We start from the raw sequence: 22,797 nt of genomic DNA, 5'->3' as shown, positions 1-22,797 counted from the left end.
AAAGGTTAATCCCAATTGAAATCGAAGTAGCTTATAAGATTTTAGAACGTATTAATTCCTTAACATGGGATGAAATATTGCTTGTTGATGCTGAGAGACCCTGAGACTGAATATACCTTAACATGTATTCTTGTCCGCCTAAGAGGTTAACACCATTCTGATCTACCTGATTCAATTCTATATTGGCATAAAGAAGGGATGAAGACCTGGAGGGAAGGGGCTTTGTTACTGATAAGCGCTAGGCACAAGAATTGTGATTTAAAAACATTAAGTTTCTAGGATTCAAAGTCACTGGAAAAAAGACAACAAAAATTATTGGTGAATTATTGTACCTCTTGAAAGAAATATAAAAAAGGAATCAATATCAAATAATGACTGACTAAATATATGCGAATGTCCTTATTTATCACTCCAGGCTGTTGAACTCATGAACATGAATGACCAGCAGTTGCAAATTAAGGCTACTGGAAAAATCGAATGAAGAACATGAATGACCAGCAGTTGCGAATGTCCTTATTTATCACTCCAGGCTGTTCAACCAATTTTTCGTAAATGATGTTAATTGCAGGCTTTAGCCTCAAAAGGGTGCTTGCATGGTTGTGCATCAGTGTGAAAATTACTGCATTTCATATACTGATTGCAAGAAGTATCCAGGAAGAAGAAAAAGACGAACCAGCAAGTTACGTAACATGCATGGGTTATATGTGTGTGTATATATAAAATAAAATTCACAATATAATAAAACTCAATCAACCTAACGAAGAGGATACACAGGAGTTTAATTTCTTGTCACCTACCTAGTAATATGCACGCACATATATAACAAATGATGGCTTAAATAGGATGGAAACCTAATCAGTAACTCGTTCTAAAAAAGACAATATTTATAATGGACTAAGAAAATTCTTGTCCACTAACCTTTTAGTTCTGATAAATACCACATGAAGCCTACAGTCCTATACCTTAAAAGATATCTAGTAGACCCTCTATTTCTGTCCCAAAGTGCATCGATCACCAATTCACCATATTCATATTAAAAACTGACAAAATTTTTGGCTTGCAAAAATAATATTACTAGACTTTCGATAATCCTGATCCTTAACATATATATATATATATAAAATAACAAATCAATTTATATCGTGTCAAACTGATGCAATCAATACATCTTAACCTTTTCTTAACAATTCTACAAATGTTAGGCTAATTAGAAGACACAGAGAATACTGATAATTAATAAAAGAGAGAGAGATGAGTGGCCTTGAAGACGGAAGCCAACACTATTCTTTTTTGAGACTCATTTTGCTTTTACAGCTTTCCTGCTTCAAGAAGGAAATAAAAATATTCTTACTGCTGTTTATCTTTGGCAAAATTAATGGAAAGCACATTTCCTCCGGATTTTCTATGTGATAATCATTCTTGAAAGGAATATTACAACTGAAATTTGGTTGTTTGCATACAATAGAATTATATCATATATATATATATATATATATATATATATATATTATGTATTTATATATGAAACCTGTTTTAGTGCAAAAACCAGGGAAAAGCAATTGAAGAAGATAATGCTAGACCCTTCAATTATAACGTGAGAAGGTTCTCAATTTGAACTAGGTACACCAAGTCTAACTTCTCAAACTTCTGTATGGATTACAAATTGAATATAAATTAGCACACCTTTTTACACAGAAAATCAAAGGAACATGGAGAGCCTTCTGGTTCGGGCTTTCTACTTAATGAATTAGCACACCATGCAAAGCATAAATATATGCTTACCACAAGAAGCTGATAGCCATAGGACTTCATTCAATTATAACCACCTCATCTGCAGTCAATGCTTTCTTGAACCAAGAGTGGCTTTCCTCCCAAGCTTTCAAATTAGAGTGCTTTCTTTTAATAGTCTTCCCTAAGTTATATATCTGAGGGAAGAAAATAGTTATACTGTTTTATATAACACAGTTGGAATCAATGAAACAGTACTCATCGAGTGAAATCCATCTTTGTGCACTATATTTTCTATATACTAATTAACAAGTAAATTATGTATATTGAAATATGGAGAGAGCAGTGTACGTATCACGGATTATGACCAAGGCGAAGCTCCAAATCCAGTTCATCTTCCTTCATAATTCTCCTCTTGAACCGATTATCTTCTACACACGTATGGCCGATTCCCAAACTCAAATTTGTACCCAAAAGCTCTTCATTTGTGCTCAAAGACTGCGAACTTGGGAGAAGAAACTCCCTATCGTATGGTTCAGCACGTGAATATCTAGAGCTAGAGACCGATGGTGGGTAATATATGAGAGAATTCTTTTGAGCCTCAGGAACTCCCGAAATCGGCAGATTATATCTAGGGTTCCTGTAGTCATCATTAATAGGAAGAGCCATGGCCCTGTTTGAAAACGAAGAACTCGTAACTTGCTTGGCCTTGGCTCGATCTTTCCGATGTATATTCATGTGCCCTCCTAAAGCCTGAGCGTTGGTGAACCCTCGCTTGCAAAAAGTGCATTCATAAGAGCGTTTGGTAGCCGCCGTGTCTTCCTTGAATTGCTCGATCCGATCATTTTCATAGCTTGAATCTGAACTTCCTTGTTTCCCTCCTGATTCCATATCCAAAATTGCTACTGTTGACAATTCTTTTTCGAAAAATTAAGTGTTATCAGTCTAACACAAAGGGTTGATGATGTGAGAGAAAGAAGGGAGCAAAATTATGGTTTTCGGCCGAGAGACAATAAGATGACATTGGCTTTGCTGTGTTTTTGTATTAAGAGAGACGCAGAATTTGTTGTTTCTATTTTGACTTTTCTTCTCAGACGGCTATGTGAAAGTGCCACAATAAGTAAATTATCACCCTTTATTTTGTAATTAATTTCTGTATCTCTCTGTTCTTCATCATCTCTCTCTTTCTCTCTATTAAGCATAGTTGCAATTTGAGTTGGTGTACCTTTCATGCATCAAGGGCGTTTCCTTGACACGGTTTATGCACTCTTCTCAAGTCTCTCTTACTAGCTTATGGACAAATTTATATAATTTCCTACAAATAACAACTGCTAAACCAACGTAGCCCACAAATATATCAGGTATAACAATTACAAATTAAAGAAAAATTTGCTCTTTGAATTGTAATGGGGTGTGAGAACGCTTTACAAAATGATATCCCTCACATGTGCTCAATATTCGCCATTTCACTAAAAAGAGATATCATATATATCATTATAAATATATTTACGCGTCAGATAATATCGATCTTCATCTTTTATACATGTGATTCTAACAAAGCTAAGGAAAAAAATTGATTGATTCAAAGTATTTTTGGCAAATTTGTTTCATAGGGTTGATAGGCAGCAAGTTATTAGCCAAAGTCTCTGCAACTTCTTTTGCTAAAAGAAGACCGGCTTTTCAAGGGGGATAAGATAAGTCTTGGTGCTACCATATGGGTTCTTGCGTTTCTTTTCAAACAATTAATCTCTTTTATTATGTTAAGTTTGAGAATGAGATCAGTGTCCATATGTATCCATTGCGTTCATTTAAAACCGACTCTGCGCAAAATCTAACAAGAGATGAGTAAGGTAGAAGAAGGAGACAGTTCAAAAAGAATAAACTGATGTAACCCATGAATTAGCTGGTTCTTCTTTGGATTAAAGACGGCCGAACAAAAGGCAAGCATTGCAGCGGATACGATTTTGCATCAGTAATGGTAATCGAAGCTATAAATAATTATAAAATTTATACAATGTTGGACAAATGGATCAAGATCGAAGAGGCTTCAAATGACAGCAATAAGTGCTGTATTACTTTCTTAACTTAATTAATGCCAGTTCATAAGCTTCTTTTTTGCCGCTAAGTATTTCATGCCTCATCATCTTTATTGAAATTGATTTAACTAGAACCAATACAAGGAAGCCGGATTGGATGAATTTGATTCTGGATCTAGAAGAGCAGGGAAGAGCTAGCTGGACTGAATTAGTTAAATCAATTATATATGTAAATTGTTCTTGAATTTAACTCCAAAATTGAAAGCAAACTTGATAAGACATATAAAAAGGATTTTGATGATGTTGGCTGCTGCTGGTGCTGCTCTTGGAAGAACAATAAAAATATCTAATTGACAAAACTTAGTTCTCACAGCAATCAACTATGGACAGCCACATCAGATTTGATTATACAGTTCTCATTGCATCATGAAAGACAAGTCCAAATTATTGTGACTCTCGTTTTGCTACTAATTTAGATTTTTTAATAAAATAATTTTATTTTACGAAAACGTGTATTCAGATTTGGCTACTTAGTTGAGATTTAATATTTAAATGATATATTATCATTAATTTAAAATTATTTAATCACATAATTACTCATTATTTGACACTTAATTTAATATTAAAAAATGAATTCTCATGGTTTTATTATATATACATAGTCGTCAAATCGTGATGCTCATGAGTGGCATGTCTGCATATATACCAACAGAATCAGCCATCCGATCCTATGAACGTGGCAGGGATTTATTGGGCCAATTAAGAAATGGGCCTCACTTTTTGGGGTTATTTTATTCATCACTAATTTAAAAAAAAAAAAAAAAAAACTATTTCGCAGCCAACGTTTGTTGAAATAACAAATTCTTATTCATATATTAACTTTGATCTTACTAAGAAAAAGACTATTTCGCATTTAAAGTTTACTAAAATGATAAACTCCCGTACTTAAATTTCAAAAAACTATATTTGTTTTGATTAAGAAAATTATTATGCAAATATTTTCTACTTTGACGAGTGATTATTGTGAGTAATTAGAAATGGGTAATCACAAATTAATGTGATAATACAGTTAAAAAAAAAAAGTGTGATAAACATAAATTACAAGCTTTCTAATTAGTATGATATGAGATTTGACAGAATTGATTCCTGCTAAACCATCATTTTGTTGGTATAAATTCTATCACTTTCCACTTGGTAAGGACAATTATCGTGTCTTATACTTGCGTTAATTTGGCTAATCATTCAATTAATGCTTAATCAATATCTTCAACCAGTAATTTCAGGATTATATCACTAATAATAAATCTTAAACTATCCGCCAACAACAATGATAATAACTATCAACAAGCTTAAAAAACATCTCTTATACTCTTGTTGTTGTGGGTAAAAAATCAAAGCAAAATTTTCGGACATGTAATGGCCCTTGTTATACCCTACTTAATTAGCCCATGTACACACAACGAGAATAAATAACTAACAATCAAGGCAACATCTGTTGCATGTCATCGAATGTCACTTGTCGCACATCTTGTTGTCAAGTAAAGTATTTACTTGTTTGCGCCCAAAGTATATTTTTGCTGAGCTTCTACTCTTACCAAAGCTTCGCCATGCCCCCCTAAGATATAGCACACCATCGCCTGAGTCTATTCACATGCAAGCCCTTATTGAGATTACACAGGGCTATCAAATATTTTGAAAATAATAGAGAGAAGATATCGTTCCTAAAATAGGAGACCAATGTAAAATTATCAATGTTATGCTTGTCAGAAAGCCCATTAATCCATTGATCCTCTGGGCCGGCTCTCCATTACCAGATAGCAAGATCTTTTGAGGGCATTATAGAACAAAATGGGACAATAATATGGATGAAATTAACTATCGGATTCAGATGTGGCAGTACCTTTTATTTCATTGTAAAATTTTGAAGGCTGGCAAATTATTTTATAAACCTTTAAAGGGGTTAATAAAAAAGACAATAGGACAGTACTCTCTTGAAGAATTGAATAACGTGGGGCAGAGTTGAAGAAGAACAAATATAGGAATAGGAATGGGAATTGCAGGGGGTGTTTGTTCATTATGAATGGAAATGGTTGATTAGATTTGAGTAAGGCAAAGTCAATATCTGAAGAAGATGATGGTGGGTCATGCCATGGGCTCCGCAACATTTACTCACATTTCAATCACTCACTTCACTTGCATAAGTGAAAGAATATTTAGGGCAAAAAAATGAGTGAGTGGCCCCTTGATTGAAATGAAAGAAGGAAAGAGAAATGAAGGACTTGGGGTTTGTAAGTAAGTGAAAAAGTATGGTGGTGGTGAGAGTGAGGTGAGTGATGGATTGGGAAAGAGTTGGGGGAAGGTTTCTGAAATGGCTGTAAATGTAAAACATCAGCCAACTGACCATTCAAAACCAAAACCAAAGCCAAAAAAAACTTCATTCTTTTTAAGGAAATTAAATGCCATCATACCTATTTCATACCCGGACACTGTCGGGAACATGCAAATTCATCAGATTTTGTGAAAAAAAGCATCCAATGAATTACTTATCTTTCTCTCTTTTCTCCTCTCTTCTCTTCACTGCTACTTCCTTCTACTGCTAATTTCTCTTATAATTGACAATGCCATCCATGCTACCTTCTTTTTTATTTGTATCGCTTTCTGCATCCAATATGCTTTTCTTTGATTTACATTTATTTCTCTCCCTCTCTTCTTTGGCAATGTTTCATTTCATTTTTAGTTCCACTCACTGCATTAATTTTCATGCTTAACTGGATACTAATGTTAGATATCATTCACCTTAAAAATGATAATTATTTTACCTAACCAGTTTATTAACATGCAACATATTATAACTAATCCACTTAATTATAGTTGGGATGCCAATTTCATTTTCACATTAAAAAATGAAAATCATTGACAAAAAATCATGATCAAACTCTTTACTTATTTGATATAGTAGTAAAGATTATCTTATTTAAAGTGGTCAATTTAAACCCAATTAAATTAACATGACGCTCTCAACTATATGCAAAAGAGATCGTCCAACTTAAATAAGAGTTTCTTGATATAAAAAATAATAATTCAGTTAATTATATGATTCAATAGAATGTCTTTTATCTTATGTATTTTAAACTTTAAAAAAAATTATTATATTGAATATATATATATTCAATATTTTTTAAGTAATAAAAGATATTTATTAAAATCGATTGATCAGACTTAATTTAGAGTTTCTCATAAAAATTCAATTACTTATACATTGATTCGATAGGATGTCTTATGTCATGCATTTATACTTTAAAATACTTTATTTATCTTTAACTTTAAAGGAATTTCATGCTGTTGAATATGCATCCTTTTCAATATTTTCAAGTAATAAAAAATCCCCATAAAAGTTGACTTTACCCATATATATGTGATGACACTTTTATGGTCTTGAATCTATATATATTTTTAATTTAATAATCCAAATTAATTTTACAAACCTGAATTTGCAAAAAGAGTCATACCAAAACCCAAAATTTTTTAAAAGTGAATAATAATGACCAAATTTAATTATATAGATGCCCATAAAGAGGCTCGAATCTTAAACCTATCATAACTATTTGACTAACCCCTCGTAGGTTATTGAACATATGCAAATTTAGTAAGAGAAAATCTTCCCTAGACTTAATGATAAATTTTCCAGGCAGCTTGCTGATTCTTCATCTCCCCCAAGGGCTTTTTCTTTTCTTCATTAATTGTTTTTGCTTTCAGGTTAAACCTGAACCAACAAAGCTCTGTAAATTGTAACATGAAACAACGTAAGGGTGACTGGGGAAACGGAAATAAATAATGTGGAAGAAGTATGCAAGTGTGTCAGGCTCAGGCATGAATCTGTGCAGAGAGATAATGAATGAAATGATGCAGTGATTTGGAAGCAATAGAAAACAAATGACAATATTCAATTCCACACCCCTGAGCTTTGATTCATGAATTGAAACTTGAATCAATAAAGCAAGTAAATAGGTAGTTGGCAGGTTTTGATGGATTGTTTTGAACATTGAAAGTGTCGACGAGGCAGAAAATGAGTGGCTATTTTTATTTCGTTTAATCTTTTTACAGTTTACAATCATGAATTTTGCTTTGGAACTTGACTCCAATAATGAACATTTGCTATCATCATTGTAATAATGCTCAATATAAGATGAATATGGGGAAAGACTTCTCAGAAAAGTCAGGGAAGCCATTTTTATTCATTTTGTTTGCTTGTACATTTCCATTTCCATGCAATATTTAACATTTTTTCCACTGATTCAAACAAAATTTCAATGCTTTTTCTCCAACATCGCCTACCTAATAACCAATATAATATCCAATACATCTCTATATAATCTTATTCCATTCAGGAGCTCCATACATACAAAACAAGCCATCCACTCGAGAGTACAAATCTACCTTTCCGTTTTGAAATTTGATTACAGAAACTCTTTTTGTTGTTATTTGTTAAGTAACGGTTAAGCTAACCAGAAAGCTCATAACAAAAACCAATAGTAAAAGGAGCTTAAAGAAGGGAATCAAGAAAAATAAGGGAATTTTTTGGTGGGGTTAAAAGAGAGAGCCCTCAAACTCTTTCCTAATGTATCAGTCAAGAATACTTGAAACAAAACCATTTCTATATAGTCCAACATTTATATTATAGAATAGAATATATTTATTGAACCAAACAGTTTGTTTGTTTTTTTTCTCTGTGAGATGGAATATGTGGATTTGCACAAGCATTATTCACAGATAGAATATACAGAAAGCAGGAAACAGCTGACACATAAGAGTGGAGATTAGACATGGAGTTCATATGAAGGATAGTATCAGAAACACATAACAAAATCTTACATTAATTGAAACAGGTCCTAGAAATCTCAATGCTTCATCAGGGTTGAGTTTAATTTTGATAACTAAATATAAATGCTGCTTATAATTGATGATCAGAATCTGGTGCAATGGGCCAATTGCAAGCTGCCAACTTCAAAAACATGGTTTGACAAAGCAGCACAAATTCAACTAAGAGCACCCCAACCGAAGCTCTAAATCTAATTCTTCTTTTGATTCACCGAGGAGACCAATCTCCAAGTCCAACCTAACAATCTGAGGCTTATCGGAAACCTTACATCCATCTTCTTCTGTGATGCCGCTGAACTCTTTGATCCCGCAATAAGATTTTGAACTCCTTTTCTTGGTTAAATCTGAGCCTTTCGGGCTTAGTTGATGACCAGTGAGAGCACCATCCATAACCCATTTCTTCATTTTACTTAGAGAGGCCGAAGAAGGAGAGGAAAGAGAAGAAAGGGGTGGAGAAGCCACTGAAGGTAGCTTGCTAGTCAATGATGGAGAAACCAAAGGTGGGTTGGAGAAATTAGGGTTAGGGTTAGGGTTAAGGTTAAGATTAAAAATTGGGTACTGACTATCCCTTGGTGGTGACTGCCTCAACCTGGCTCTGTCTCTTCTATGGACATTCATGTGACCACCAAGAGCTTGAGCAGATCTAAATTCTCTTTTGCAAAAGCTACATGTGTAAGATCTTGGTGGCCATGAGAACCCACTAAAATATTGTTCTCCACTGTTATGGCTGTTGTTGCTCCATGAATCTTTAACCTTGTTGCTAGAGTTTTGATTGTTGTTGTTGCAGTCTCTAATGGCCTTACTACCAATTTTCTGGTCTTTAGAGTTGTTGCTCGCGCTGTTCTGCTCCATGTATGCCTTTCTGTTTACTCAGCAGACCTGGAAAGATCAAAGATAGAAAAGCAGTCTAGCTTGTTCGTATAGTATAATTAAGAGTTAAGAAAGAATATAAAAGCTAAGAAGAAGAGACGATGTCCATCTGTAGAAAAGGAGAGAGAAGGAAGTAACTGACCTGGAAAATCTATCTCAGCTATGCTAGATGATATAAAAAGTTGGGCTTTTTTGGTTGTCTCTCTCTAGTGATTAAGGTTGCAGGAGAGGTCATAAAATTCTAAATCAGAATGTGAAAATCTCATTGGATAATACTTCTGCAATATCCCTTATCGTTGGTCACTACTTACTATATCCAGAGCCTCGTCTTCTGCAACCAGGTTACCCACCTTTTTGCCAAATCTAAACAGATATGTAGCGGATGTTCTTTTACTTGTAACTTTTATAACACTTCTAAACAAACTGAACACTGTAAAAGGTAGATGGGCAAGGTTAAATGAGCTTCAAAACTTGCCTTAATAATATCATTGGTTAAATTCAGTGAACGTTATAGGAGAGAGAAAAACTACTTCAACTTCAACCCAACTGTTAATCAAGCTCGTGGGAGCTTCACTCTCCTGAAATAATTAATAGAAAATAAATGTAATTCCTTTGTATCAGGTACCCGTAAAAGTTCATTGATAATGAAGACAGAATTAATACTTATCAAGTAGATACATTGTCATTTGAAGCATAATGCACTTGACCAAACTTCAGAAATTTATTAAACTCTCTTGACACACCATAAATTTTTCTTGTTTTCCTTACCATATAGAGAAATTTTGCATTTCTGCTATGGTGACTGTCAGATTTGTAGTTTCTGGATAAGATCCAAGATAGATCACTGTGTGTGAGGGAGATTTCTTTATTAGACAGAAAAAATTTCCTGCATCTCAGTATATGCTAAGACAATTTTATATACTCAGAAATTATAAAGGATGAAGATGATTAAAAAATATTCACATTTTATATGGATCCGCAGCTAAAAGAATAGAAGTAGCTAGGCATGGTTGTCACAGTGCGGTGCCAGCGAACTTATTCATGTGAAGAAGGCTTTGATTCAATAAACCTTATTATTCAAAGAAAGGAATATCGCAGTGCACCTCAGATTTTCTTTTCCATTTTATGGTGAGAAAGAGAGTAAGATTGATCAGAGAAACCATTTAGACAAAAGATCCTGCTGCATTTAGCTGAGATTTATTGAAAAACTAGAGGCCAATTAGCTGCGTCGATGCCATGCTAAATATAGCTGTGATTTTGTAAGGTTCTACAGCCGAAATCGCAGTGTTGCCCACAGTGTAACAAGGTGCCGTCTCTTCCACTCATGGTTCTTCAACATATATGAAGCCACTGCTTTAATGGAGGATCATTACCATGTTTATGTATGACAAAAAAGACAAGGACGAAAGAGAAGAAGAAGCTTTGTTACTAGTCAGTTATATTATTATTTAAAGCCCCTTGCCATTTGGTTGCTGTCTCATCAGACTTTTTAAACTTTGTTTCAGTTTAGCTGGTTAATAAAATTAAACAATCCATCAGTCCCCTCCACCTTAAAACGCATGGAAATCGTCAGAAGGGATTTAATTGGCTGCGAAATTATGAACTGGTTTGTGAAACTGACAAACCAGTTGTGTGCCATAGCCAGTAAGGTTTAACATTTTGCATTGTAAATTACGGTAAAGCTTTTGATTGGTTGATTGAAGCACGCAGCTTTAGTTTTTGACTGGGCTCACAGATTCTGTATAGGCTACCCATTACCAACCCACTAGTCTGAGTCCAGCCCTAAGATACTTCTCTCCTCTTTCCCCTTATCAAGGCCTGTTATTGACGAATCCCCGCTGCCACCATGTGAAAATACTATATCATGGGCCAGTTCTTCTTAGCAGAACCTGAGTGGTAGCGCAAACTTTTTATCACAGGCCCAATATGGCCCATAATGGATCCTATTTGCTGCAATTCTGTTATAACAGAGTTTCCAAGTTCAGTCCATTGATGACTACAAAAATTTGGTCTGAACACGATATGTATCGAAAAGTGTATCAAATTAATAAAATATAATAAACATATTATATAATATATATTACTAATATTATATCAATATACTTTTTAAAAGAAAATAATGTTATGATAATAATGTATATAAAAAATTTAAAATTTTCAAAAGTATTTGTAATATTTTTTAAAATGATAATATGTTAATTAGAATATTTTATTATTTTATCTTTTAAATAATATATCTTATAATATGATATATAAAATTAAGTTTTTGATATATAATATGATACGCGATTCGATTGTCATGGTCTATACACTATTAGAATAGGAGAGAATGGACGTTTATTAGCAGCCTGTGGAAGAAAATGGAACGGCGGCCAAATTCATCACATACATTTTAAGCTACCAAATAATGTAAGAATTTATTACTAGAAAATAACAAAGAAGAGTATATGATAGACATTAGCATTTGGGAAACAGAACATTTTCAAGTTATACATGAGAAATGCCCACTTCTTATAATACTAAAACACTTATTTGACAAAGGCACCTATGAGTCAGTACCTCCAGTATTATATGTACCAGAAATCTGAAGTTTGAGGAACTCCAATTCCATCTCCAATTCAAAGTTCTTCTGCTTCTCAGCCTCCAATTCCATTCTCAACCTATCATTGGACTGCACCAACTGGTCCTCTCTGCTTCCTTCCCCACCTAACAGAACAAGCATATTAGACACCTGTTGCCTCTGCTCATCCAAGCTTCTTCTTAGCGCCACCAACCTCCCAACCATCCTCTCTCTGTCAACTTCACCACATCCTACTTTGCCACCTTCACTTTCTCCATGAATACCCAGTTGGGTCTCCTCTCCATGTGGTCGCCCTGGTGAACTCAAGTTTGATTGACCCGAATTGTCTGACTCACTTGATTTACTATCAGGGATAATGGTTTCACCGCCAAACCGAACTTGCTTCACAACGGTGTCATCTTTGATTTCAGTTGGGAACACCGGCTCCATCTGGAATCCTTCTTCATCGAAGTTCCACCCACTAATCCTTCTTTGTTTCACTAATTCAGTCTCAGTATCTTCACCTTCATCATAATCATCATTCTTCTGCAAATTTTTGCTTTCTTTGAACCTTTCTTCAACGCTAGGAAGACCATGCAGCAAGTTTTTTACGATAAAATCTGCACCCTTGCAGTCCTTGAAAAAAGAATGCTTCAAAAGCTTCTCTGCGGAGGGTCTGTTTGACGGATCTTGATGAAGACAAGAAGCAACCATATCTTTGAAAGCCTTGGAGAACTTCTTGCCCTTGAAGTTCTCGTTGGTTTTCTCATAATCAGAGAACCGAAAGCGCTTGGTTATCTTCATGAGCAGCGATTTAGAAGGAGGGAGATGAGATAGAGGAGGCCTCCCATGAGCCAGTTCAAGAGCAGTAATACCAAAAGACCAAATATCTGCCTTCAAACTGTACCCAGTATGAGAGTGTATCACCTCCGGTGCCATCCAGTACGGCGTTCCCGCCACGTCAGTGAGCATCAACGGCGAGGATGAAGTTGATTTCCCCCACCCCGGCGCAGTATTCGTCTCGTAAATAGATGCCGACACGCCAAAGTCAGCAAGCTTAACAGAGCCATTAGAGTCAATCAGAATATTACCACCCTTCACATCTCTATGTAAGTGGCCTTGGTTGTGAAGATAAGACAAAGCGTGCAGAGTTTCTTTAAGGAGCACTGCAATGCAGGGTTCTGGCAATCCATCAGGAAAAGATGAAGATATTATCGACTGCAAGGAGCCACAAGACATGAAGGGCATAACAACCCATAAACGGCAACCGACGTTGAAAGAACAGTGTGCCCGGAGAATATTCGGGTGGGATAAAAGAGACATGGTCTTGATTTCACATCGAACTTTTTCAAGATCAGCTCGAGATTGATCAAGATCAATGGCCTTAATTGCCACTAGAGTTGAGTCCAGAGGCACACATATAGCTTTATAGACAACAGCACTAACTCCAACTCCGATTTCGTCAAGAGTCTTGTAGGCCTTTGGATCAAGTGGGTATTGAACTTTTTCATTGCTTTCTTCTGGTTCATGATCTCTAGCAGCCATGAGTAATGCTTACTGTGAGAAGGAGAAAGAAAGAACAATGTTGAAGTAGGGAAAGGAAAGGAGGATAAAAGTAGGTTTTTAGGCGGTTTTCTTGTGAGGTTTGAAAGGGAAAGAAACTATTACAGCGGTGATATTGTGAGACGATGCATGTGAATCTTAATTGCTTTTTTTATCTGGAGGGGCGGTTCAGCTTTAGAGCACTGTACAAGATTGGAATTAGGGTTAGTTATTCTGTTACAGCCATGAACAATGCAGTAATTCATTAATTTAAGCAAAGTAGAAATTAATTACCTCTGCTCGTTCTGGTAAATTTCCATAAACAGTAGCCCTGCTTATTAATGGCAGTTACTGGGGACGCGTATAGTTATACTAAAATGTTGCAGAGCTGATGGTGATGCGGACGAAAATGGCTAAGCAGCACTCCAATTCAAGCCCAGAATAATATTCTCATTCTGTGAAGCAATCTATACAAGGAACACTAACCAATTGAATAGCAATGTTTTTGCTGTGTAATATAGATAGGCCAGCCATAGTCTGTATGTGGGCAGGCTTCGGGCCAAACATTGCAATCGTCTTCCCTGAAAAGAATTTGATTTTGTTATATGATAGCAACCGTGTTATTATATGTTTCCAAATGTAGAAGACATAAGATTACAATAAGCAGAAGAGACCAACATATTCTGAATCGCTCTGTATTAATTAGAATTACAGGAATAGATGCCCTGAATTCCAGCTTAAAACCTGAGAACCATCCATGGAAGGGAACCCAAGCTCAAGAAAATGGAGAGAACAAGAATGATAGGCCAACAGGAGGAACTTTGGATGGGCTTCCCTTGACAATCACTTCCAAAATAAACAACCCAATGCATCTGTATGTATAATGTACCCATAAGGAATAAACCATTTGAACAGTATGAAATTTAATAAAAATTTGAATATTAGTTGTTAATAAACCAGTATATAATTACTTTACAATATTTTTATCCAGTCAGTAATGGTAGAAGTATTTTAGCCTCATAATTTTGCATGTCATCCAAGGTTTGCGGTTTGCTGATTTTGAATTCATAATATTTCAAATATTGGAACAAATACTAAAAATAAACCAATTGAGTGCCAAAATTGGACTACAATTCCCTATGCCCAAGTGAGATGAGAAAACAAAAACTTTAAAGGCCAAGTTGCTATTTCCCACCCAAGGTTTATGAATAGACATATTCTCACCATTTAAATTTGAAAAGATCATTTTAACGGCCAAAGGATTGCTCTTCAAACCTTGGGTGAGAAATGGTCATTCGGACAACTTTAAACCAAGAGAAATAGCCATAATCTCTGGTAGAAGAACAAAGATTAGGCTGCAGGTCTAGTGGGGAATAGAGACTAAAAATCTCTTTCAATCAACCAGTAAATGTCAACTCACATGTGATCATCATATCAACCAAAAATTGGTCAAGTTGGTTTAAAGCTCAAACTTAGTGAAAATTGATTACTGAACCAATGAGCCACATAATATGAAGCAGTAAAGTTAAACTGGAGTAATGGGAACTTTAAACACCAAATTTAACTCATTATAATAACATGACAGTGAAAAAAGTTTTTAATCCAGGACTAGAACCCCCTATTAAGAATTAAACTAGAAGAACCAAGCAACATCATTACTTTATATTGCTGAATTTATGAGATTTATAGAATCATTTACTAGCAGTTTATACTAGTATCGAAGGATAAAACCAGAGAAACAAAAGAATAACTGACATCAAGCTTGCATTTCAAATTTCTATCTAATTTTTACAGATACAAGTAATATATTTCTCTCTCAAAATGGGTTGAGGTTTCAGTTATCCAATGTAACATCCTTAATTCTTAGAATGCAACTATTGGATCACTTAGAAAATAAAATAAAAACATGGAAACTAAAGCAGTTATCCAAATTGAATTAGTTAGGATGAGCAGTCAAGGGAAGATGATACCAAACTTGGCTGTACAATACAAGTGATACTCCTTTAATCCAAATATATTATCTTATTCGATTCAAATGAAGCACATCTTCTAGAATTCAGCACCAGATCTGCTGATGCCACTAGATCATAGCTCTTTCAACCACATCTGGTCAGACATTTAAAAAACCAAGATGTTAAAAAATTAACATTTAACTGAACTTTCAAGTGAGAAATACTGAATTGCCATGCATCAACAGGGGAATAAGAATGTTGACTCCTTCTGGAAATCTAATCCATTCACGAACATATAATTTGAGGCCACAAATAAATGCGCTATTAAGATCTAGGAAGAAGTGACAAAACCAAGTCACCAATCATTTCAGTTTCAGAAATACAAAGATCATCTTCTGAACTGATAAAAAAAAGAAACATTGCAAGTTTGCAACTCAGCTAAATAAAATATTAACTTCATTAATAATTTGATTCATTTGTCAAAGCTTCATCAAGTGAAAAAACACATATGCAAATTTAAGATATAAGGAAATGCAATTTATATCAATGAAAAACTATCAAACCAATTGATTTAACTAGGACTTTTTCCATAATTTGCAAGTGCCAATTTCATAGGTCACTCGAGAAAACATGTCCATTCTAATCCCCTTGAGGAACCAATAATCTCTGCTTCTTCAAACAAAAACAACTATTTATAGGGGAATCACTAAAATCATGCACAAGAGAATTATATTTTTTTTATATTTCCCTCAGTTTTCCATGTCTGAAGAATATACAATTCCTAAATGCTAGACTAATCCCCTCCCAAATGAGGTGGAGACAAGCAGGGACTCACCGCAAAGGGAAAACTCCCACCGTGTAGAACCTTACAGAGCAATTACAAAATAATTTGAAACAGAAAACATTTAAAGCATGAAGAATTAAAGATCCACAATTAGCATTACATAGCATGCTGGAGAACTTATTTCACAAAGTATAGGGTCACAGATTTACTAATTACCAAAGAAATCCAAAGTGCCCACTACTCACAGTTTGCCCTTCTTCTTCTCTTCTATCACATACTGATGAACTCTTTCAGCCTTCGTTTGCATCCCCACTATCATCTCCTCAGTCGCTTCAATTATCTGCTTCGGCAAATAAACCTCCATGTAATGAAACCACTCCCCCAGAGTCATTGTCTCCAAATCCACACAGTCTTCTCTATCTCGAACCTTGTTACTACTACTATTTTTGACATCTCCACCTCTTACTTCTCCCAATTCTACATTTTCTTTATCTTCAACCCTATTCGTACTGATCTCTTTAACATCTCTACCACTTATTTCTACTAATTTCACGGTTTCTTTATCAACAATGTGAACTTCATCACTCTCTAGCGGCCTTTGCTCTGGTTTCAAATTTTCTCTATCTTCAGTTTGAACTTCATTACTCTCCCGTGGCATTTCCTGGATAGCTTTCCTCCAGGTCCTACCATTACGCGTTATTTTGACATCTTTCTCTTTAACATCTTCAATGTCTTTTTTATCCATAATTTTAACTTCTTCACTCTCTGTTGGCACCTTCGTTGCTTCCAAATTCTCTGTACTTCCAATTTGAACTTCACAACTCTCTGGTGGCATTTCCTGTAGAACCTTCCTCCTTCCCCTACCCCTTCGCGTGCTTTTAACATCATTCTCTTTAACATCTTTCATTCTTTTTTTATCAACAATTTGAACATCATCGCCCTCCTCTGGTATTTGCTGCGATTTCAACTCACCTTCGTCTTCAACTTGAACAACTTCGCTCTCTGGAGGCATTTTCTGTAAAATCTGCCTCTTTCCTCTACCCTGTCTTGTAATCTTAACCCCATTCTCCAACGCTCCACACTCAGTCAATCCCTCATTCTCCACACACTCTTCATTCTTCTGACTCCTTTCCTGTAGAACCTTCCTCCTTCCCCCACACCTTCGCGTACTTTTTACATCATTCTCTTTAACATCTTTCATTCTTTCTTTATTAACAATTTGAACTTCATCGCTCTCCGCTGGTATTTGCTGTGATTTCAACTCCCCTTCGTGTTCAATTTGAACAACTTCGCTCTCTGGAGGCATTTTCTGTAAAATCTGTCTCTTTCCTCTGCCCTGTCTTGTAATCTTAACCCCATTCTCCACCGCTCCACACTCAGTCAATCCCTCATTCTCGACACACTCTTCATTCTTCTGACGCCTAGATCTAGTGACTCTCGCACTTGCTTGACGCGTCGGATTCCTCCTCGGCTTCACAGACTCCTCGTGGCCATTTTCCGTCAGTAGTTTGACAGAGATCGAGGTGTCCTCTCCGAGTTTAACGATGTCGTTTTCGTGGAGTTCGACGGGCGTATAAGGGGGGAGTTTGGAGGAGTTGACACTGGTGCCGTTGGAGGAGTCCAGATCTTGGACAGTCCATTTCCCCGATTGGAATCCGATTACAAGGTGCTTGGAGGAGATGCCGGCGTCCTTTATCGTAACGTTGTTGCCGCGGACAACTCGCCCGATCCGAATGGTGGTTCCGGGTTTAAACTCCAACGTTTCTCCGGAACGCGGGCCTTGGATCACGATTAGCTTCAAAGTTGGCTCCATCTAATACTTGGCGTTCTGAGAAAGTGTGAAGTATTTGAGGGTTCTCCTTCAACGCCTGTTTTTTTTTTGGGACAGAAACGAAAGACAATCTTTTGAATTTTGAATCAGGCGGCAGGTCCGCCCTCTTTTCAAATTTTGTGATAAATATTGCTCTGGGGCCCGGACCCAAAGACTGGAGAACCGGGGTTGGGCTGGGACAAAGGAGGGGGCTCAGGCTCCATGTATAACAGGTCTTACAACTGGGCTTAGCGAACAATTATTGTATGGGCTCAGATATATGGATCCGGCCACTAAAAAATAATATTAAAATAATAAACAAGTCTAAGATCCAGTCTTAGAACCGATTTGTTAGGCTCCCACATTGAGCTCGAGCCGAAGGTAGAGCTCAGTCAATCTTTATCTTCAAAAGTTTAGATGTTTTATTCAAAAATTGACAAAATAATTTGCGTGATTTAAATTTATATTTTATTGGTAAAACAGTATTGTTTTATTTAATAATTAATAAAATAATATTTTTTTGATAATTATTTTAAACAATCTAAATCGTATTATGAGCTAAATTATAATTGAATTTAATCGTCTTTCAGTTAATTGAACTCCCTCTATTTTGAATTCGTCTTCGTTTAAAAAAATAACCAAACTTTCTCAATTTAAATTTGTCTTGAATTTAAGCTAAACAAATTCAAAACAAGTTGAGCTAAGTTTCAAAACTAAACCAATTTGAATCGAATCGAAACCTCCTACCTCTAGTAGACTATGCCCTCTGGCATACAGTAAGTATAGAAAGAAAATAGTATTGAAAGCACACAAATATTAAATTCAAGATTCAAGAATCATATAACTGCAATAATTTTATAGTTGCATACAAGTCATAATCAACGAGATTTAACTCTTCCTATAATTTCGAACACCTCAATCATAATTTTATTGTTGCATAGAATTATAACCATTCATATAAAAATCAAACTTATTGCAGAACAAGCATGGAAGAAATCAGATGAGTGCTGCAATCATCCCTCCAAGAATCGGCAGACTGAAAACCAGGTCCAAAGAAGAGAGGAACACCTGCCCAAACATCTCTTCAATATTATTCTGCCTAATCACTCTGATCATCCCACCAAAGAAGCACACCGTGTTTAACAGAGCCAATATTGCCAATGGAGCTGTAAACATTTTGGCTCCCTCGAAATTGAATATGCCCTTTTCATATTTCTCAAACTTTTCCTTGTCCACAGCCTTGTTGGTTAATCTCAAGTGCTCTTTCTTTATGCCAAGCCGCTTCATCGCCATGTCTATGCATCCAAATAGGCTTCCAGAGACTGATTTTATTATCCAGATTCTTTGTTCATTCCAAACTGTTGTAAATGTGCCACCGGTTGAGAGGACTTCGTAGATATGGTGACAAAGGGAGGAGATATACACGGTCGAAAACACAGCAAACCATGGACTTGAAACCTGAAATTGCAGCCATTAGACTCCATTTACATGTTATGAAAGAAGAGAATTTATGAGGGAAAACAGAAATTTGCTTAGACAGTTTACCTTTGGGTACAAGGTGGTGCCATTCAAGAGGCAAAGTTGGGGAACTATGCCATACAAGATGAGCGCCAGGGAAAGAAGGGGCTGGAATGTGAAGTATCCATAGCACATGCTTTGAAGAAAGGGCATTCTTGACATGCCATAAGTGAGAGGGCTGAATTTGGACAGAGCTATTTTGATCAATTCAGAGCTCCAGTTCATAAGCTGAATCATAGCATCCTTCATGTCAATGGTGGTGCAGCCCAAGAAACATGGCCTTTGCGGATAAAGGTACACAGACTTCCACCCTTTGCAGTGCAACAGATATCCTGTGAATGTACTCTCCAACAGGCACTCATACGAGAACCCCACCTGGATTAAGCATTCACAGCTTTAAGCTTCATTTTTGTGGTATAAAAAACAAACTTCAGCAGCAAGGATAAAGGATGTTTAGTAAAATAGATCACTTGCCTCTTTACCCCATTTTGTGTTTTCTTCATAAGAACAAGAGGCCAAACGTTTGGCCTCTTCAACAATAGAATCCGATGAATCCTCCTTCTTTGTGAAATCTTGTTCTTTGTTAGACTTGAGCGAATCTATGTGCTTGCTAGAAGTACCAAAATTCTTTTCGGGCTCAGCAAGGTACTGGTACTTATCTGACAAACAAATATTTTAACTTTCTGAGTAAAATATAAACACCATACTAAATCTAAAATTTCCTTCCAGTTTCAAATCAGGTGAAAAATTTTACCTTCTTGATTTGGACAGCCGAATAATGCATTTCTCTTCACGTAAAAGCCAGTGCCTGACAGTAATGGCCCTTTTAGCCCATCCATACCTTGCCATTTCGTCTGAATCAAGTGGATCAAAACTTAAATGAACAAAGCTTGCACCATTGATAAATATAATTGTTCTTTAATTGATCTGAATACAAGGAATAGGAGTTGTTTTATGTACCTTGTAAGCTGATCTAGATTGTCCATCATAGATATCGTTCTTGCTGACATTGTAGAAAACTTGGGGGTATTGAACAAAGGCGAGAGAATCAGACATCTGAGGATCAAGGTGAAAGCACATTGCTTGTTTAGCAGAGTTTGGGTCATTACAGAACATGTCACAGTCCAGAACCAAAATGTAGGGGGCATTGCTGATTATCCCAGAAACTCGGAGCTGCAATGCAACCGTATGATTCATCAATTACTGCTAACTTCATTTGAGTTATCAGAGAGAATTACTGTTTGTACTTACAAGTGTGTTGAGAGCTCCAGCTTTGAAACGATGAGCAGAGGATGGCCTTCTTTCACGTGAGACATAGACCAGGCGAGGCACTTTGGTTCGCTCATCTTTGCACTCTATATTAGCCTCGCCATTGTCATGTATAACCTGCAAAAATCAGCCCATGTATACAGTTAATGAAAGCCCTTCAAATTGCAGAGCCTTTTTTTTTTTTTTCACTTAATATGCATATAGCATACCTCAACAAAAGGCGGTCGGTCTAGCGCCACGCAACTGTTTCCATCTTTTTCACCTACTTTCTCCACATTGCTCTTGAAATTTTCATACTTTAACTGTAGAGATCAAACACACACACACAAAAAAAAAAAACATCAGCTAATTGAAGTGTCGATTTAAAGTAGAAATAGACAGCAATAGATGAACTGACACCAACCTTAATCTCCTCCTCTTGGAGCTTGAATTCATCACTCCAAAAAAGCCTCTCATCATCAGCTAACATGGAGAAATAAGCCTCAGGACACCTGGTTTTGATTCCATAATGCTTGCAAAACGGAACCCAACACTTTGCAAATTCAAAAGCTTGTTTTATAGCATACAAGTTAATATAAGAACCTCCATCGTCCGAAAGATACACAGACAATTTCTCCGGTGGATAATCAAGTGCTAAGGCCGATATAACAGTGTTCATCACCCCGACAGTGGGCTCTTTTTGGGGATCAGCCGTGCATACAAACACATCTATCCCCGGTAAACTAATATCCCTAGGAATCTTTTCAATGGAGACCGAACGGGATACCGGGAGCCAACGAAAGGCTTGTGTAAGTGCCCAAATGAAGGCGAGAATGATTTCGGAGGCAGTGATGAGAGCCCATGCGAAGAACATTAGTCTACTGCTTTGGGGGAAAAGATGTGTGAGACGATAATAAAGCAATAAAGATACAGCTGTTAAGTGGAAGAAAATATGAAGCCTGCTAGTTCTGGCTCGAAACAGGTGAACTTTACATGAATGAAGAGCTGATTCGACCTCCATTGATTTCTATTTCTTCACTGGCTTGAATGATTTTGAGCTGATTCTGTGAACGTGCATGGCCTTTGTTTTCATATATATATATATATATATATATATATATATACACACCCAAATGTAAAGATACCTGGTTTTGTTTATGCATTTACGTACAAAACTATAATAATATTCAGCGAAGGACACTCTGTTGTAGCTATTGAAGAAAAGACAATTCCTGGTATTTTCGCTATGGTGCCGTATGATTGTAAAACAAAATTGCCTTGCTAATGAGTTCAGAGACAATTTTAACACAGTAAAGTCAACTGTAAATTTGGAGTCTTACAGGCTGACTTATTCCTGTTTTTCCTTTTGTCTCTTCAAATGAATCAATCTGTTTTCTGCCAATTAACTTATTTATTCTCCTAAATTGTTCCACGACGGAACTAGCCATGTATTCCTTAATTTACTTGCAACAATCTTCTTTCCTCTTAAATTTTTTTTTTTGGAGTGTACTCTTAAAGATGCGGGATTTACGTACATCAATAATAAGTACAAAATGTTAGATCAAACGCAAGAAAAATTATGACGAAGATTAGAATTAATAAAGTAATTTAGTGTCTGCCATTACATTTACGTCTCTTGAAAGAATTTCAATAAAATATTGATAAAGATTGCAAAGAATTTGTCTTGAAAAATATTATAAGATCAGGATTTAGATCCCCAATTCAATCTTTTATAGGAGGGAGAAGTTGGGTTATGGGAAATGAATGGAATGTGAATTGACAAGTTGTTTTTTAGCAGAGGACCTATACTCGCATGTCAAACTTACGGCAGCTTCTTGTTTCAAAAAGGCTTACCACTTTCTAAGTGTTAG

At 35.9% G+C, this 22,797-nt stretch overlaps 5 protein-coding genes across 6 annotated transcripts; all 5 read right to left on the bottom strand.

Moving 5' to 3' along the window:
• Window positions 1-1,630: 1,630 nt before the first annotated feature.
• Window positions 1,631-2,794, bottom strand: LOC123219936 (transcriptional regulator SUPERMAN-like). Its single transcript, XM_044641908.1, has one exon. It carries the CDS (start codon window positions 2,617-2,619, stop codon window positions 2,083-2,085), a length of 537 nt encoding a protein of 178 aa, XP_044497843.1. The 5' UTR covers window positions 2,620-2,794; the 3' UTR covers window positions 1,631-2,082.
• Window positions 2,795-8,512: 5,718 nt separating this feature from the next.
• LOC123221677 (transcriptional regulator SUPERMAN-like) lies at window positions 8,513-9,995 on the bottom strand. The gene is made up of 2 exons (XM_044644563.1): window positions 9,655-9,995; window positions 8,513-9,521 (listed from the first exon to the last, which is right to left on the bottom strand). Exon 2 carries the CDS (start codon window positions 9,492-9,494, stop codon window positions 8,805-8,807), a length of 690 nt encoding a protein of 229 aa, XP_044500498.1. The 5' UTR covers window positions 9,495-9,521; window positions 9,655-9,995; the 3' UTR covers window positions 8,513-8,804.
• A 1,915-nt stretch (window positions 9,996-11,910) lies between these two features.
• Window positions 11,911-13,781, bottom strand: LOC123220597 (serine/threonine-protein kinase BLUS1). Its single transcript, XM_044642897.1, has one exon. The coding sequence runs from the start codon at window positions 13,615-13,617 to the stop codon at window positions 12,058-12,060; it is 1,560 nt and encodes a 519-aa protein (XP_044498832.1). The 5' UTR covers window positions 13,618-13,781; the 3' UTR covers window positions 11,911-12,057.
• A 1,527-nt stretch (window positions 13,782-15,308) lies between these two features.
• LOC123220546 (eukaryotic translation initiation factor 5B-like) lies at window positions 15,309-18,270 on the bottom strand. Of its 2 annotated transcripts, none has more exons than XM_044642797.1 (2): window positions 16,567-18,270; window positions 15,309-15,720 (listed from the first exon to the last, which is right to left on the bottom strand). In XM_044642797.1, the coding sequence occupies exon 1, from the start codon at window positions 18,161-18,163 to the stop codon at window positions 16,592-16,594; it is 1,572 nt and encodes a 523-aa protein (XP_044498732.1). In that variant the 5' UTR covers window positions 18,164-18,270; the 3' UTR covers window positions 15,309-15,720; window positions 16,567-16,591. The 2 variants fall into 2 exon arrangements, with proteins under 2 accessions (XP_044498732.1, XP_044498731.1); XM_044642796.1 differs by having other exon boundaries at window positions 16,596-18,270.
• Window positions 18,271-19,156: 886 nt separating this feature from the next.
• Window positions 19,157-21,947, bottom strand: LOC123221545 (cellulose synthase-like protein G3). Its single transcript, XM_044644374.1, has 8 exons — window positions 21,351-21,947; window positions 21,157-21,249; window positions 20,930-21,064; window positions 20,639-20,851; window positions 20,433-20,532; window positions 20,153-20,337; window positions 19,706-20,053; window positions 19,157-19,618 (listed from the first exon to the last, which is right to left on the bottom strand). Exons 1-8 carry the CDS (start codon window positions 21,945-21,947, stop codon window positions 19,157-19,159), a joined length of 2,133 nt encoding a protein of 710 aa, XP_044500309.1.
• Between the last annotated feature and the right edge of the window lie 850 nt (window positions 21,948-22,797).

This window comes from Mangifera indica, chromosome 7 (assembly GCF_011075055.1).
Source record: "Mangifera indica cultivar Alphonso chromosome 7, CATAS_Mindica_2.1, whole genome shotgun sequence".
In the NCBI taxonomy this organism is placed as follows: domain Eukaryota; kingdom Viridiplantae; phylum Streptophyta; class Magnoliopsida; order Sapindales; family Anacardiaceae; genus Mangifera; species Mangifera indica.
Note: the sequence above shows the minus strand (reverse complement) of the source record. Positions and strands in the feature narration are given on the sequence as shown.

What these genes read in the sequence shown, in the direction of transcription:
- LOC123219936 (XM_044641908.1), bottom strand. Translation starts at nt 2,619, where the DNA reads ATGGAATCAGGAGGGAAACAAGGAAGTTCAGATTCAAGCTATGAAAAT.
- LOC123221677 (XM_044644563.1), bottom strand. Translation starts at nt 9,494, where the DNA reads ATGGAGCAGAACAGCGCGAGCAACAACTCTAAAGACCAGAAAATTGGT.
- LOC123220597 (XM_044642897.1), bottom strand. Translation starts at nt 13,617, where the DNA reads ATGGCTGCTAGAGATCATGAACCAGAAGAAAGCAATGAAAAAGTTCAA.
- LOC123220546 (XM_044642796.1), bottom strand. Translation starts at nt 18,163, where the DNA reads ATGGAGCCAACTTTGAAGCTAATCGTGATCCAAGGCCCGCGTTCCGGA.
- LOC123221545 (XM_044644374.1), bottom strand. Translation starts at nt 21,947, where the DNA reads ATGGAGGTCGAATCAGCTCTTCATTCATGTAAAGTTCACCTGTTTCGA. An exon ending in CTGGAGCTCTCAACACACTT is followed by an intron (nt 20,852 to 20,929) that starts GTAAGTACAAAC and finishes GTTGCATTGCAG; the next exon opens with CTCCGAGTTTCTGGGATAAT. An exon ending in CGGCTGTCCAAATCAAGAAG is followed by an intron (nt 20,338 to 20,432) that starts GTAAAATTTTTC and finishes TTTGTTTGTCAG; the next exon opens with ATAAGTACCAGTACCTTGCT.